Source organism: Cherax quadricarinatus, chromosome 58 (assembly GCF_038502225.1).
Source record: "Cherax quadricarinatus isolate ZL_2023a chromosome 58, ASM3850222v1, whole genome shotgun sequence".
Taxonomy (NCBI): domain Eukaryota; kingdom Metazoa; phylum Arthropoda; class Malacostraca; order Decapoda; family Parastacidae; genus Cherax; species Cherax quadricarinatus.
The window spans coordinates 6,934,884-6,951,442 of record NC_091349.1 but is presented as its reverse complement, the minus strand read 5'-3'; the positions used below and the strand labels follow the sequence as shown (position 1 = coordinate 6,951,442).

General features: G+C 44.5%; 2 protein-coding genes across 2 annotated transcripts in view; both read right to left on the bottom strand.

Annotated features, from left to right (window-relative positions):
- The window catches only part of LOC128697968 (uncharacterized), a 14,144-nt gene extending 12,107 nt beyond the window's left edge, over window positions 1–2,037 (bottom strand). The window contains exons 1-3 of the mRNA XM_070097456.1: window positions 1,901–2,037; window positions 1,479–1,716; window positions 654–822 (exon numbers count right to left, since the gene is read on the bottom strand). Coding sequence (XP_069953557.1) covers window positions 654–822; window positions 1,479–1,716; window positions 1,901–2,037 — 544 coding nt within the window. The remainder of the gene's footprint in view (window positions 1–653; window positions 823–1,478; window positions 1,717–1,900) is intronic.
- A 9,604-nt stretch (window positions 2,038–11,641) lies between these two features.
- On the bottom strand, window positions 11,642–15,228 carry LOC128697951 (uncharacterized). Its single transcript, XM_053789937.2, has 2 exons — window positions 12,981–15,228; window positions 11,642–12,662 (listed from the first exon to the last, which is right to left on the bottom strand). The coding sequence occupies exons 1-2, from the start codon at window positions 14,888–14,890 to the stop codon at window positions 12,530–12,532; spliced, it is 2,043 nt and encodes a 680-aa protein (XP_053645912.2). The 5' UTR covers window positions 14,891–15,228; the 3' UTR covers window positions 11,642–12,529.
- Window positions 15,229–16,559: the final 1,331 nt, after the last annotated feature.

Below are 16,559 nucleotides of genomic sequence, written 5' to 3'. Positions count from 1 at the left end.
CCATAGTAGTAGCAGTAGTAGTAGTAACAGACTTCTTAAGTCCACACAGGGACAGACTCAGAGGATTAGTCCCGTATGTAACCCACAGATTAGTAATGAATCTAAGGCAACATTTCGATCCATCGTAGACCGAACTGATAATGTTCCACAACAGACCGAAACATTCCGGTTTCATCGCCAATTTGCGCATTTCGAGCGGATTTATTCAGCCAAACTAATCCACCTCCTTATTCGTCTCAGAAGAAAATCCTGCCTCATAAATCTAACAGAAATACGGGATAGACTCGGTGGGAAATTGACAGGAAATATTAGTATGGGTTGACTGCATCTTCCTAGACTACAAAAGGTCTTCGTTAAGGAACTTCCCAGGAGTTGCACCATAACGATTATGCTCTATTATGGTTAAAGGAAGTTAAAGATTACGGAAAAAATGGAAAAAACAGAGTCGTATAAGAGAGATAAAGTGAGTCGCCAGGAGAGACTCCTGTACTCAGCCATAACACACCATAAACTACCATAACACACCATAAACTACCATAACACACCATAAACTACGTAATGAAGCTGAGAGGGTCCCAGGGTTTGCAACACGACTGGCAATTAGAGCAAGGAACTACAATTAACGAAGATAGAATGCGTTACCTCGAACTTACGACGCTGTGAGGCACGGAGAAAGAGGAGGGATATGATCACAACATCCACGATGCTCGGATGATTACATATGGTGGACACATACTGTTTAAGGGACACTGGTGGAGTGTAAGTGCACAAAACACACAAACAGGAATCATGCAACACGTACACACAGTCGTTGTAGCGGATCTGTGGAACATTAAAAGCCAACACAGTATGAACAGAAATGAGGCTGAACTTAAACCAATGTAACACCTGGTTACGTCAGCAAACAGGAGGTTAAACTGCGGCCCAACAACTGAAGCTCAACACTAGAAGACTCATCTAGAAATTTACGTAATGTAATTTCTCTAGATGAAGTTCGCAATTGTTGCTAACTCAAGTACTCTTGAGGGCGACCGGGAGAGAATTTTTCTGCTGTGTCGTTCTCTGCTCTCGGAGTTTATTCTAAATAAACTTTGAAAAGTCTCTTATAAGTAAGAGAGTGCAGAGAGCTTTCAAAAAAAAAAAAATCACCGGGTTACAGTGAAGGGGTAGACTGAAATGAAGAAAAGCCGTCGGAAAGTCCTCTACGGCCGTGAGAAAATCAAAGAATGTTTTCTCGTCTCTTTACGATCTAAAGAGTGAATTATAATAGTGTTGCTAGAGCCAATCACAACACACCCACTGATTACAAGTGCTAACTTGACAAGGTATAGATCAGGAAGGATTTGGCAGCTTGCAGGGCGAACTGCTGGGTTCTTTGATCATTTCCAACTGTATGTTTTAAACCGTAGGATGGTTTTCTTTCTGAGATGATGGGATGGGGGGACGCACCTGCCTGAGGGAGGCCCTGAAGGACGCACCTGTCTGAGGGAGGCCCTGAAGGACGCACCTGAGGGAGGCCCTGAAGGACGCACCTGCCTGAGGGAGGCCCTGAAGGACGCACCTGTCCGAGGGAGGTCCTGAAGGACGCACCTGCCTGAGGGAGGCCCTGAAGGACGCACCTGTCTGAGGGAGGCCCTGAAGGACGCACCTGTCCGAGGGAGGCCCTGAACTAGAGCTTCTGTGCTCCTTCGAGGTGTGATTATCTCTGAAGGTCGCCTGAAGATTTTATACAAGACTACCTCGTACCTAGTGGTGTTATCGATGCTAGGTACAGGGTGGTAGTAGGTACGTACCTAGCATCAATAACGGTACTAGGTACGAGCTGGTAGTGACCGATGTTGATGCTGGATCTTCAGACAGATCCTGAGTGGTGGAAAAAAAAATGGGGATTTGAGCCTACTTGCCTGCTACACTACCTGCCTGTTGAAGGAGCCTGTCCGTCGTGGCCTCAGGAGGAAGAAGTGACTGAGAAGTCTTGTGTCTGACGTCTTGACAGCCCGGAGCCTCCAGGAGTACTGAGACATATCTGTCATCCATCGATGCAGGAAAGTGTCTAACGCCTCCATCCCCCCCTCTCTCCCTGCCTCCCCCCGTCTCTCTCTCTCTCTCTCTAGCTCTATGTCTCTCGCTTTTTTTACAGATCACATGGATGCCTCCCACCCACTCTTCCACCCCGCCCACAGTGGGCGTAGTCTCACCCACTCCCGGTTCCGGAGAATGACGCTTGCCTGGCGCTCCTCCTCCACCTGGTAGCGTCACTGGCGTCGATCAAGCAGTCAGACGCTGGGTCACAGATCGTGGCTTTTAATGCCGTTAAAGTTCCCCTGCCAACCTCCACAACGATGAACCGTGCGATCTGTAGTCGTGAGGTCGTACGTTCACTGGATCATGCTCACGCTGAACAAGTCCCTGAGCAAGAGTTTAGCATTTTGAGTCAACTGATATATTAGGTTTAAACCCTATCTACTACACGAGAGTTATCAAGGTTGCATGCCCTCTGTTGACTACCAGTGCTTGAGAGATTTCTTACACTATCAAGGACCTTTGGTACTGTTATATCACCTGTTTACTGTGCTCTCTCTCTCTCTCTCTCTCTCTCTCTCTCTCTCTCTCTCTCTCTTACACAGGGTCTGACAATGTTAGGTTAAGGATCCCTAGCTTTATTGACAAGCTATTTACAGGTTAAGGATTCCTAACTTTATTGGCAAGCTAAGAGCTGTTACCTACATCAGCTCATTTGAAAGCATTTTTATTGTTATGAGACATACAAGTAGGGAACAGGATGAAGTTGGAGCCATCTGTGGGCCAGTATTTTCATTTGATCAACTGACTTTATCTCGATGATTGAGACACTTATGCAGCATATGGGAATCTTTATTCAGGAAACGTTTCGCCACACAGTGGCTTCATCAGTCCAATACAAAGAGGAAGGCGTAAGGAAAGGAGGAGTATGAGGTAATCAGTCCCTCAGCCTGGAGTCGATGTGTTCAGTCCATCAATCTTGTAGATTGATGGACTGAACACATCGACTCCAGGCTGAGGGACTGATTACCTCATACTCCTCCTTTCCTTACGCCTTCCTCTTTGTATTGGACTGATGAAGCCACTGTGTGGCGAAACGTTTCCTGAATAAAGATTCCCATATGCTGCATAAGTGTCTCAATCATCAACTTGTCGGTTTTTCAAACCATTCATCATGACTTTATCTCGTTGACATCATAATGCTGTACAAATGTGTTCCATACTCGAGTCATTCTGGGGATAAATGATCTCATTAGTTTGCCAGACTCATCGATGACTCAAAGTGTTTCCCATATGGCTCTTTTGAACAGCGATTTAAACTGTCACTTAATGGATGTGTTTTGTGGTTATCCTCTCTAGGAACCTTCAGCAGGAGAAGAGAATCATGTCGAATACGTAGGCGAATTTGAACGTCTTTTACTCAGTGAATGCAAAAATGTAGACACCGAAGACCAAACACAAGACCAGGAAGAAGAATTCAGAGAGCCAAAGGTGGAACGCCATGGGAGTTCCACCTTTGGCTCTCTGAATTGTTTAGTGGAGTTGTTTAGTGATCATCCACTCAACAAACCTTCAGCCAGAGACGAGAATGAGATCGAATATAAAGGCGAATTTGAACGTCTTTTACTCAATGAAAGCACAAATGTAGAAATAGAAGATCAAACACAGGACTACGAAGGTGAAATCAGAGAATCAAAGGTGAAACGTTGTGGGCGTTCCACCTTCGGATGTAAAAACATGGAAGTCACTAATCAAAAAGGACTTCGGCTGCATCAGTGTTCTAATTGCCTCAAGATTTACACTTACGAATCCAATTTAGCGCAACACCTTCTCTGGTGCCATACTCGAGCGACTGTTCCGGATGACAAGAAACTTCCTGCTCGGGGACTTAAAAACCCCAAGGTCTACCAGTGTACTCAATGCAACAAGACTTTTAATTATAACAGTCAGCTGAAGAGGCACTTTCTCACCCACAAAAATAAACAAGTACTATTACGGTTCGTAAGATTCAGGAACAAATTATGCTAGCGTCTAACAATTTACTTTGCGGGTACCCAGCTCTCTCACCAAAAACTGAGAATGTTTGTGCTGGAAGACAGCAGTGTCCTCACTGTTCCAAGATTTTCACATACAAAGGCTGGCTTGAGCGACACCTAACTCACCATTCTAACTGCGAGGAATCAAGAATCCAGGATCAGGAGATCCAGCCCTTAAAAAAACGGAAAAAATATAACATTCATTAATACCATTTCTGCTCCGACATTGACAAGTTCAAAGCTAAGTTAGAGCAATACTTCGCTGTCCAAAACGTGGCCATCAGTGTCCTCACTGTTGCAAGGTGTTCGAGTACAAATCATAACTCTAGGCACACCTTTCTCACAAGTCCAACTTGTACTCCCGTCATTCAGTTATGGGCATTGGTTTTATTATCACATAATTTTTATTGCAAAACTGAGCAGCATAATCTAATTGAGGCCTCACTAGTGATGTAGAGGCCTCACTAGTGATGTAGAGGCCTCACTAGTGATGTAGAGGCCTCACCAGTGATGTAGAGGCCTCACCAGTGATGTAGAGGCCTCACCAGTGATGTAGAGGCCTCACCAGTGATGTAGAGGCCTCACCAGTGATGTAGAGGCCTCACCAGTGATGTAGAGGCCTCACCAGTGATGTAGAGGCCTCACCAGTGATGTAGAGGCCTCACTAGTGATGTAGAGGCCTCACCAGTGATGTAGAGGCCTCACTAGTGATGTAGAGGCCTCACCAGTGATGTAGAGGCCTCACCAGTGATGTAGAGGCCTCACCAGTGATGTAGAGGCCTCACTAGTGATGTAGAGGCCTCACCAGTGATGTAGAGGCCTCACTAGTGATGTAGAGGCCTCACCAGTGATGTAGAGGCCTCACTAGTGATGTAGAGGCCTCACTAGTGATGTAGAGGCCTCACCAGTGATGTAGAGGCCTCACCAGTGATGTAGAGGCCTCACCAGTGATGTAGAGGCCTCACCAGTGATGTAGAGGCCTCACTAGTGATGTAGAGGCCTCACCAGTGATGTAGAGGCCTCACCAGTGATGTAGAGGCCTCACTAGTGATGTAGAGGCCTCACCAGGGATGTAGAGGCCTCACCAGTGATGTAGAGGCCTCACTAGTGATGTAGAGGCCTCACCAGTGATGTAGAGGCCTCACTAGTGATGTAGAGGCCTCACCAGTGATGTAGAGGCCTCACTAGTGATGTAGAGGCCTCACCAGTGATGTAGAGGCCTCACCAGTGATGTAGAGGCCTCACTAGTGATGTAGAGGCCTCACCAGTGATGTAGAGGCCTCACTAGTGATGTAGAGGCCTCACCAGTGATGTAGAGGTCTCACTAGTGATGTAGAGGCCTCACCAGTGATGTAGAGGCCTCACTAGTGATGTAGAGGCCTCACCAGTGATGTAGAGGCCTCACCAGTGATGTAGAGGTCTCACTAGTGATGTAGAGGCCTCACCAGTGATGTAGAGGCCTCACCAGTGATGTAGAGGCCTCACTAGTGATGTAGAGGCCTCACCAGTGATGTAGAGGCCTCACCAGTGATGTAGAGGCCTCACCAGTGATGTAGAGGCCTCACTAGTGATGTAGAGGCCTCACCAGTGATGTAGAGGCCTCACTAGTGATGTAGAGGCCTCACCAGTGATGTAGAGGTCTCACTAGTGATGTAGAGGCCTCACCAGTGATGTAGAGGCCTCACCAGTGATGTAGAGGCCTCACCAGTGATGTAGAGGCCTCACTAGTGATGTAGAGGCCTCACCAGTGATGTAGAGGCCTCACTAGTGATGTAGAGGCCTCACCAGTGATGTAGAGGTCTCACTAGTGATGTAGAGGCCTCACCAGTGATGTAGAGGCCTCACCAGTGATGTAGAGGCCTCACCAGTGATGTAGAGGCCTCACTAGTGATGTAGAGGCCTCACCAGTGATGTAGAGGTCTCACTAGTGATGTAGAGGCCTCACCAGTGATGTAGAGGCCTCACCAGTGATGTAGAGGCCTCACCAGTGATGTAGAGGCCTCACTAGTGATGTAGAGGCCTCACCAGTGATGTAGAGGCCTCACTAGTGATGTAGAGGCCTCACCAGTGATGTAGAGGCCTCACTAGTGATGTAGAGGCCTCACCAGTGATGTAGAGGCCTCACTAGTGATGTAGAGGCCTCACCAGTGATGTAGAGGCCTCACTAGTGATGTAGAGGCCTCACCAGTGATGTAGAGGCCTCACCAGTGATGTAGAGGCCTCACCAGTGATGTAGAGGCCTCACCAGTGATGTAGAGGCCTCACCAGTGATGTAGAGGCCTCACCAGTGATGTAGAGGCCTCACCAGTGATGTAGAGGCCTTACTAGTGATGTAGAGGCCTCACCAGTGATGTAGAGGCCTCACCAGTGATGTAGAGGCCTCACCAGTGATGTAGAGGCCTCACTAGTGATGTAGAGGCCTCACCAGTGATGTAGAGGCCTCACTAGTGATGTAGAGGCCTCACTAGTGATGTAGAGGCCTCACCAGTGATGTAGAGGCCTCACTAGTGATGTAGAGGCCTCACTAGTGATGTAGAGGCCTCACTAGTGATGTAGAGGCCTCACTAGTGATGTAGAGGCCTCACCAGTGATGTAGAGGCCTCACCAGTGATGTAGAGGCCTCACTAGTGATGTAGAGGCCTCACTAGTGATGTAGAGGCCTCACCAGTGATGTAGAGGCCTCACTAGTGATGTAGAGGCCTCACTAGTGATGTAGAGGCCTCACCAGTGATGTAGAGGCCTCACCAGTGATGTAGATTCCTCACCAGTGATGTAGAGGCCTCACCAGTGATGTAGAGGCCTCACTAGTGATGTAGAGGCCTCACCAGTGATGTAGAGGCCTCACCAGTGATGTAGAGGCCTCACTAGTGATGTAGAGGCCTCACCAGTGATGTAGAGGCCTCACTAGTGATGTAGAGGCCTCACCAGTGATGTAGAGGCCTCACCAGTGATGTAGAGGCCTCACTAGTGATGTAGAGGCCTCGCCAGTGATGTAGAGGCCTCACTAGTGATGTAGAGGCCTCACCAGTGATGTAGAGGCCTCACCAGTGATGTAGAGGCCTCACTAGTGATGTAGAGGCCTCACCAGTGATGTAGAGGCCTCACTAGTGATGTAGAGGCCTCACCAGTGATGTAGAGGCCTCACTAGTGATGTAGAGGCCTCACCAGTGATGTAGAGGCCTCACCAGTGATGTAGAGGCCTCACTAGTGATGTAGAGGCCTCACCAGTGATGTAGAGGCCTCACCAGTGATGTAGAGGCCTCACCAGTGATGTAGAGGCCTCACCAGTGATGTAGAGGCCTCACTAGTGATGTAGAGGCCTCACCAGTGATGTAGAGGCCTCACTAGTGATGTAGAGGCCTCACCAGTGATGTAGAGGCCTCACCAGTGATGTAGAGGCCTCACTAGTGATGTAGAGGCCTCACCAGTGATGTAGAGGCCTCACTAGTGATGTAGAGGCCTCACCAGTGATGTAGAGGCCTCACTAGTGATGTAGAGGCCTCACCAGGGATGTAGAGGCCTCACCAGTGATGTAGAGGCCTCACTAGTGATGTAGAGGCCTCACTAGTGATGTAGAGGCCTCACCAGTGATGTAGAGGCCTCACTAGTGATGTAGAGGCCTCACCAGTGATGTAGAGGCCTCACCAGGGATGTAGAGGCCTCACCAGTGATGTAGAGGCCTCACTAGTGATGTAGAGGGGTCACTAGTGATGTAGAGGCCTCACCAGTGATGTAGAGGCCTCACCAGTGATGTAGAGGCCTCACTAGTGATGTAGAGGCCTCACCAGTGATGTAGAGGCCTCACCAGTGATGTAGAGGCCTCACTAGTGATGTAGAGGCCTCACCAGTGATGTAGAGGCCTCACCAGTGATGTAGAGGCCTCACCAGTGATGTAGAGGCCTCACTAGTGATGTAGAGGCCTCACCAGTGATGTAGAGGCCTCACTAGTGATGTAGAGGCCTCACCAGTGATGTAGAGGTCTCACTAGTGATGTAGAGGCCTCACCAGTGATGTAGAGGCCTCACCAGTGATGTAGAGGCCTCACTAGTGATGTAGAGGCCTCACCAGTGATGTAGAGGCCTCACCAGTGATGTAGAGGCCTCACCAGTGATGTAGAGGCCTCACTAGTGATGTAGAGGCCTCACCAGTGATGTAGAGGCCTCACCAGTGATGTAGAGGCCTCACTAGTGATGTAGAGGCCTCACTAGTGATGTAGAGGCCTCACCAGTGATGTAGAGGCCTCACCAGTGATGTAGAGGCCTGACTAGTGATGTAGAGGCCTCACCAGTGATGTAGAGGCCTCACTAGTGATGTAGAGGCCTCACTAGTGATGTAGAGGCCTCACTAGTGATGTAGAGGCCTCACCAGTGATGTAGAGGCCTCACCAGTGATGTAGAGGCCTCACCAGTGATGTAGAGGCCTCACTAGTGATGTAGAGGCCTCACTAGTGATGTAGAGGCCTCACCAGTGATGTAGAGGCCTCACCAGTGATGTAGAGGCCTCACTAGTGATGTAGAGGCCTCACCAGTGATGTAGAGGCCTCACCAGTGATGTAGAGGCCTCACTAGTGATGTAGAGGCCTCACTAGTGATGTAGAGGCCTCACCAGTGATGTAGAGGCCTCACCAGTGATGTAGAGGCCTCACTAGTGATGTAGAGGCCTCACCAGTGATGTAGAGGCCTCACCAGTGATGTAGAGGCCTCACCAGTGATGTAGAGGCCTCACCAGTGATGTAGAGGCCTCACCAGTGATGTAGAGGCCTCACCAGTGATGTAGAGGCCTCACCAGTGATGTAGAGGCCTCACCAGTGATGTAGAGGCCTCACCAGTGATGTAGAGGCCTCACCAGTGATGTAGAGGCCTCACTAGTGATGTAGAGGCCTCACTAGTGATGTAGAGGCTTCATCAGTGATGTAGAGACCTCACCAGTGATCTCTTTAGAAGGACATCCCTAGTACGAGAGGGCCAGGCTCCTGCAATGTTCCTCCATTCATGTGTTCTTATAAGAACTTAATATGTTACAAGTGATCAAGATTTAGTAAGGATGTTTTAGATTAGAAAGGATGTAGAAAGATATTGATTTGGAAAATAGGTTAGATGATGAGTGGAACAGTCTACCTAGTTGGGTTATTGAGGCTAGAACTTAGGGTAGTTTCAAATTTAGATAGGATAAATACATGAGTGAGAGGGGTTGGATTTGAGTGGGACTTGCACATCAGAGCTTATTTCTTGGGTAGCATTGAAAATTGGGTTGGGCAAACGTTTTGTTAGTGGGATGAATTGTAAAGGACCTGCCTAGTATGGGCCAGAGTGAAGGTGCTGCTGACTGCCCGTCTTGTGGTATAGAAGCTTGCTTCTCGCTGTCCTGGAAGTGGATCTAAGTGTGGTACTTTGACAATATTGGCCTTGTACATAACAGTAAGGCCACCCACATCCCTCCTGTGTTGAAGGCTCTGCTGGAGTGACAGATCTATCCAGGATTCTCTCTCTCTCTCTCTCTCTCTCTCTCTCTCTATATATATATATATATATATATATATATATATATATATATATATATATATATATATATATATATATATATATATATATATATATATATATATATATATATATATATATATATAACAACACTGCGCTAGCCAAGGATTTGAACCCATGTTAAACTGGCTTGCCTCATGGTAAGAGAGACCAACATGACGCTTTAAACCACAGGACCACCCAACCCTACAAGAATGGTGCAGCCAGCAATGCTAGCTCTTGGGCCGCCATCCGAGGGCATAGGGAGGTGTGGCAGCTGATGTATATATATACATACACTCAGCTCATTTACAGTCTATTATTATAATTATTATCATTATAATTACTATCATTATTATTATTATTATTATTATTATTATTATTATTATTATTATTATTATTATTATTATTATTATTATTATTATTATTATTATTATTATTATTATTGTCATTATTATTATTATTATTATTATTATTATTATTATTATTATTATTATTATTATTATTATTATTATTTTTATTGTCATTATTATTATTATTATTATTATTATTATTATTATTATTATTATTATTGTTGTTGTTAAAGTGGTGGGAAGCATTAAGCCCGTACGAGTTTAATAATCTCCTTAGGAATGGAAGGTAATCAGGTTTGATCCGAGGAAAGCGAATGAAGCTCCATTATCTTGGATCAAGATCCCTTCAGCAACAAAAGATACGTATCGCATCCCTCTCGCGAGGCTGAATTGTGTTGTATTATACTGTATTGTGTTGCATTGTACTGTATTGTGTTGTATTGTATTGTATTGTGTTGTATTGTACTGTATTCTGTTGTATTCTGCTGTACTGTGTTGTATTATGTTGTATTTTACTTCTACTGTATTGTGTTGTATTACTTTTATTGTTGTTTTGTATTCTGTTGCACCGAATTGTATTGTATTGTGTTGTATTGTATCAGAGATAATGAATTTTTCATGAAGATAATTATCTTTATCTTAGAGATACTCATTATTAACTTAGAGATACTCATTGTTATCTTAGAGATACTCATTGTTATCTTAGAGATACTCATTGTTATCTTAGAGATACTCATTGTTATCTTAGAGATACTCGTCTTTACCTTTAAAGATACTCGTCACTATCTTAGAGATACTCATCTCTATCATAAAGCTAACCGGCTTTGCTTTAAAGATACTTGTCTATATTTCAAAGATATCTCTTTTATTTTTAAGATAAACCTATTTATTTTTCAATTATATATATATATATATATATATATATATATATATATATATATATATATATATATATATATATATATATATATATATATATATATATATATATATATATATATATATATATGTATATATATATATATATATATATATATATATATATATATATATATATATATATATATATATATATATATATATATATATATATATATATATATATTACAGAGGTGAAAATAAACATTATTTTTCCGAATAAATTTATATTGTATAATAATTTTCCCAAAGAAAATAATCTTTCATGAGCCAAAATTATGCTAATAATTCCATATATAATCATATAACATAGTTTGGGTATAGGTTATACCAGTGAATATATCTTTATGGCTGTGAAAGTATCTGTGATCAGCGTATAATGTAGTTATATTTGATTATATTGGAATATAAGTCTGCTTGAAGGGTCTAGTTAATATATAGATATAATCTTAGAAATATACCTTCAGTAGGTGTATAGTTAAGTTAGGTAGGTTCTGTCAGGAAACAGGACAAGTGTGTCCTGACGTGGGTAATATAATGACCAGCAGCTGGAGCTTTTGGTCATCTGACTGAGGCCTTACACTGGCTTACTCCTCCACCCGTTTAAAGATCTTAATTATCTACTTATAAATATAGTTTTAATATATTAAATATAGTTATTGTATATCTCAATAAATACTCCTATAAATCTACTAAATAAATCTACTGTGTGTACTCAGAATTTTTTTCGTATACAATATATAATAGGGGACACAATATTGTGACTGTACTTCGTTCTGCTTTTATATCTCCGTTCACTTGTTCAATTTTCGTCTACGTTCCCTTGTTCAGTTTTCGTCTACGTTCCCTTGTTCAGTTTTCGTCTACGTTCCCTTGTTCAGTTTTCGTCTACGTTCCCTTGTTCAGTTTTCGTCTACGTTCCCTTGTTCAGTTTTCGTCTACGTTCCCTTGTTCAGCTTTCGTCTACGTTCCCTTGTTCAGTTTTCGTCTACGTTCCCTTGTTCAGTTTTCGTCTACGTTCCCTTGTTCAGTTTTCGTCTACTATCTCTTGTTCAAGTTCTCCTTCTTTTAAAAGTCACTGATTGATTGGGGAAATGTTCCAGAACGGTTTCCTGACGACACGTCGCTCGTCACGTTCCTTTATACTTGCGAAGATAAGACGCATCTTTCGCCCTGTGTAGGAAGCTAACACACAGAGCGAGACGTTGTCCCAGAGAGACCCTATCCTGCATCCATGTTGTTTTCCTCTCTATTGTAGAGACTACGACGCTTCTATACATTCTACATCATCCTGAACCGTCGGTGTTTACTTTCCATTAGAGGGACGTATGTGTGTGTGTGTGTTTGTGAGTGTATATTTTTTCTGTTTTCTTGTTATTCTTTCCTGTTTTTAAGTTCTTCGTTCTCTAAAGTCTGTCGCGTTTTCTAGTTCTTTAGAGTCACCCGGTCATTACTTCTTCAGGTTTCCAGGTCAGTAGTTTGTCAGGTCGTCACAGTGCCAGGTTCAGTAGACAGTCAAGTCATGTTACCAGGTCAGGTAGGCAGATCAGTATTTGCCGCTGTCAGTAGTTCGTCAAGGTTGCCAGGTCTGGCAGGCAGCCAACTGATCGTCAAGTTGCCAGGTCTGAAGCTTCCAGGTCATAAGATAGCCAGATCGTCAGGTTGTCGGCCCATCAGGTACCTAGAGGAGGTGGTGATGGCAGGTGGTGGTGAAGGTGGGGCAGGTGAAGAGGTCACCTACTACCAGGCTCTTAGCCACGTCATCCAGCAGCTGACCTGACCCTACCACGCCCATCAGATTACTTATCGAGGCCCTGGAAATAAATATTTCACATTAAAAACGTTTTATGCACAGTTATAAAAACATTAAATCCTTATTCTCATTATTCTGCTTAGCTCTTTGGCCTCTACGAAAACTTTAGATTTTAGAGCTCTGTGTTTCACGGAGTTCTAAACCTAATGGGTCATTCGGCAAAAGGGGTAGAGGAGGCTCTATCCTCATATCACTAATGGCGGCCTTGTCCCTAGCCAGACAGGCTGTGGGAGAGGAAAACTGGATGGCATTTCAGCCCATCTGGGATCATTGTGAAAGCAAGAGTGTCAGGGAAAGGAAGAAATGTGTTTACACTTACATAAGAAGAGCAACGCTGGAGTCTCTGCCAGTGAGGTGCTCTGTTGTGCTGTTTGTCATCATTCCACACAGGTGGGAGTGGACGCAAGTGGTCTCATTACTGTGTTTGTATACCCTCCACAGCTGGTTCAGGTGGTCAGCCATATCGTCCTCCTCCAGCTGGTTGTCCAGTAGGTTGTCTCCTACTAAGGGGTCAGTGGACCACAAGTCGCCCCTCAGGGAATCCGGTAAGTTGAACTCTTCCTGTCCAGTCTTGTTGAAGTTATGAGCATCTTCCTTCACCAGATCGACGCTGGCGCCCCACGAGAGTACTCTATCTGGGATATCTGACAACCATAACGACAGAGAACCATCGCCGATGTCTCGCCTGCCCCTCCTGCGCGTCCCTCTCAGAGCTCGGTACAGCAAGAACCCCAGGATGGTACCCAGTGCTAGGGAGCCCAGGGTGACGTACGGGTCTAGGGAGTTCATGTTCATGGTACCGTATCCTCCCCCACCGCCGTATCCTCCACCACCACCACCATACATACCATCCCTGGCAGGGTCATACAGGGCGGTGTTAGATGTTCTCATCGCGCCATACCGCTGAATCTGTCTTCCGAAGTCTTCAGTAGTCACTTCAGAGCTGAATTGACCGGAAACTTCGTCCAGCTTGTGGCTAGTGACGATGTCCTGTAACACGTTTCTTTTGTAACGCAGAGTTACGTTCGTAACAGATGAAGCGGAGTCATTTGTGACAGTTCGGTCGAATACGTCAGTGTTTGCGATCCTGTCTTGGCTCCTTAAAACGGACTTGTAAAAGTTGTGAAGCTCGGTGTTGTTGAAGGAGATAAACTCTATGTATTGATTTACTACCTCGTCCGACACCGCGTCTTCGAGGTAGGCGGAGATGAACCGTGATATGACATTTATAGTGTAGCTGAATTTCTCGGATTTGAAGTAGTCAATGATCCCGCTGAATCCATTGTCTCTGGTGAAGTTGTAAAAGCTGTTGAAGTCTCGGAGGGGACCGAAGTACGGGTTGATCTCTTCTGCAAGAAACTCAGCGAAGTCCGGGTCCAGTTTCTTGGTCAAGAAGTTAGCGAGACTGACATCGTCTCCAAGACTTAAAATGCGGTCTATGGCCTTGACTGGTGTCAGCTGCATAAAGCTCTCCATCGAGTTTTCTTCCCTGACATAGGCCAAGAGGCGCTGCCAGGTCGACTTGATGATCATCCATGTACTGGATCTGGTCATGTTGAGTCTTGACATATCTGTTGGGATCTCACCTTCCGAGGAAGCGATGGCGGAGGTCAAGTTACTACCAAACTTGCTCTCTAACAGCTCCTTGGCAGCATTGACGAAGTGCATCTTGATGTCACTAGCGTAGTCGAAGGTGTTGTCATGAGGCCCTTCGCTGGTAACATCATCGACGGATTCCTCGCTCGTCTCTGCTTCATTTGGGTTCACATAATGATCGACAAATTCCAGGACGGATTCGACTACATTCTTGGCCTTCGATGGCTTCCTCTTGCTCAGCTTACTCATCTTGTTTACAATTTTCACGAAAGGTTTCAGGACGTCGTTGTTAACCCCGAATCCATCTGTCACCATGTTGCTCACCACCTCGAAGTCTGGCAGTTCTTTCAGCAGGAAGGACTTGATCTCATCAAGAGCGACCTCTCTGTCATCCCCAACAACGAGCTTCCCTAAGAGTGAAGTGCCGAGCAGTGTCGCTTTGAGATTCCTTGTTCCAGCAGCCTCCAGCAGCTGCGACAAGAGTTTGTTCTCAAGAAGAATCCTAATGCTGCTGCTAGTGCTGCTTGCAGAATTTCCTTCACCAGTAGCATGGACGACATTCTTGACGAAGGCTGGCTTCGCCATCAGGAGGAAGAAGATGAAGCTAATAGCATTCACCGAGAAAGCCATCATCTTGGATTTCGTACACTTAGTCCTCTCATAAAAACGTCTGAAATAAAAACAAGAGTCAAAAAACACTTCCTGTAACCCATTGCAACTAAATTACCAGCAACTGAAACACATTTCTCTAACATTCTTATTACATCCATATTTGTGCCTTACCGTATTTACTGACAGAATAAATTCACTTAATACAAGAATAAATTCACTTAAACTTCATCATCCATGAACCACGAGAATGATCACAGTCTCCCTCACTGCTCAAAGCAACAGCGAGCAGTTACCAAGGAATGTCATAACGCTGATTACTTTGCGTAACGAACAAGGAATTAGTTTGTGAGGAGATGCGTAGAATGTAAGGTAATCGAGGTAATACTAAGAAATAAGGTAATAGGAGAGGTAATGCAAAGGTAATCAGAGAATTATAACAAAGGTAATCAAGAAAGAGTCTAAGGTTGTTCTGTCAATTCTGTACTTCCTTTTCTTTGGGTTACTAGGGTCGAGTCTCCGCACCTTACTCTGCCTCATAACTGACCATTATAAGGGTCGCTTTCTATCAACATCGTGGGGTCCTGTCATACCTCTTCTTAAAGCTGTGTAAAGAGTCTAATTCACCATTCAGGGTCTTCCCACTTTCTAACCATCCTAAGCTAAACAAGCGCTTCCTGACATTCCTGTAGCTCGTGTCTATCTTTTAGCTTCAAGTTGTTCTCTCTTGTACCTGTTTTTTGCCTCTGAGTATTTTGCATGTCGTAATCATGTCTTTGCTGATCCTTCTGTTCTCTACTGTCGTCAGATGTAGAGGTCTTTTTGTCTCTCCACTGATCCAGGAAATGATCCTTGTGGCACTCTCTGGCATTGATGCCACTGATCCAAGAAATGATCCATGTGACATTCTTCTGGCACTGATGTCACTGATCCGAGAGATGATCCATGTGGAAATGATGCCACTGATCCAAGAGATGATCCTTGTCGTACTCTCTGGCACTGATGCCACTGATCCGATAGATGATCCCTGTGGCACCCCTCTACTGACCTGCCCTAAGTACTCACCCATACTGATGCTGTCAACCCACAGAAAACATTTCTCCTCTAACCAAACCATCTTCATTTAGACCAGTGGTTCCCAAACTGGGGGTAAATTACCCCCTGGGGGTAATTTAACCATTTTTGGGGGGTAATGGAGGGGTGACAGAAAAAAAGTTATGAATTCTGAAAATCAAGAAAACAATGCGGTACCCGGTATGAGGATTATTGTTAACTTTGTCTTAGTATATAAAGTTGTAAAGTAAACCTATTATAAGTAAGTAATAAAGTTAAACCAAATAACAATAAACATCAAAAACTAATATACAGTATTAGAAAAGAAGAAATATATAGCTAAGTGTGTGGAAACCCAAAAGTATTTTGACAAGTATGCTTCAGGACAAAAGTCACTCAGTAGCCCAGATCGACCTGTCCAGTACGCGTCACTCACTTCCTGAGGCTGCCTCTATTTCACACTGTCAGTTTATCTGTGAGCATCAGCCGAGGTAGACATAAGCTGGTATGTATGTGTACTGCCCTGTGCAGTATATAGTTAGTATTTACCCACTGTTACTGTGAATTTGTAGCTATTATTAATTTTATATATATGTGTGGTTCTTACGTTTTCAATGGTTTTGCTAGGATTAGCAGAGTA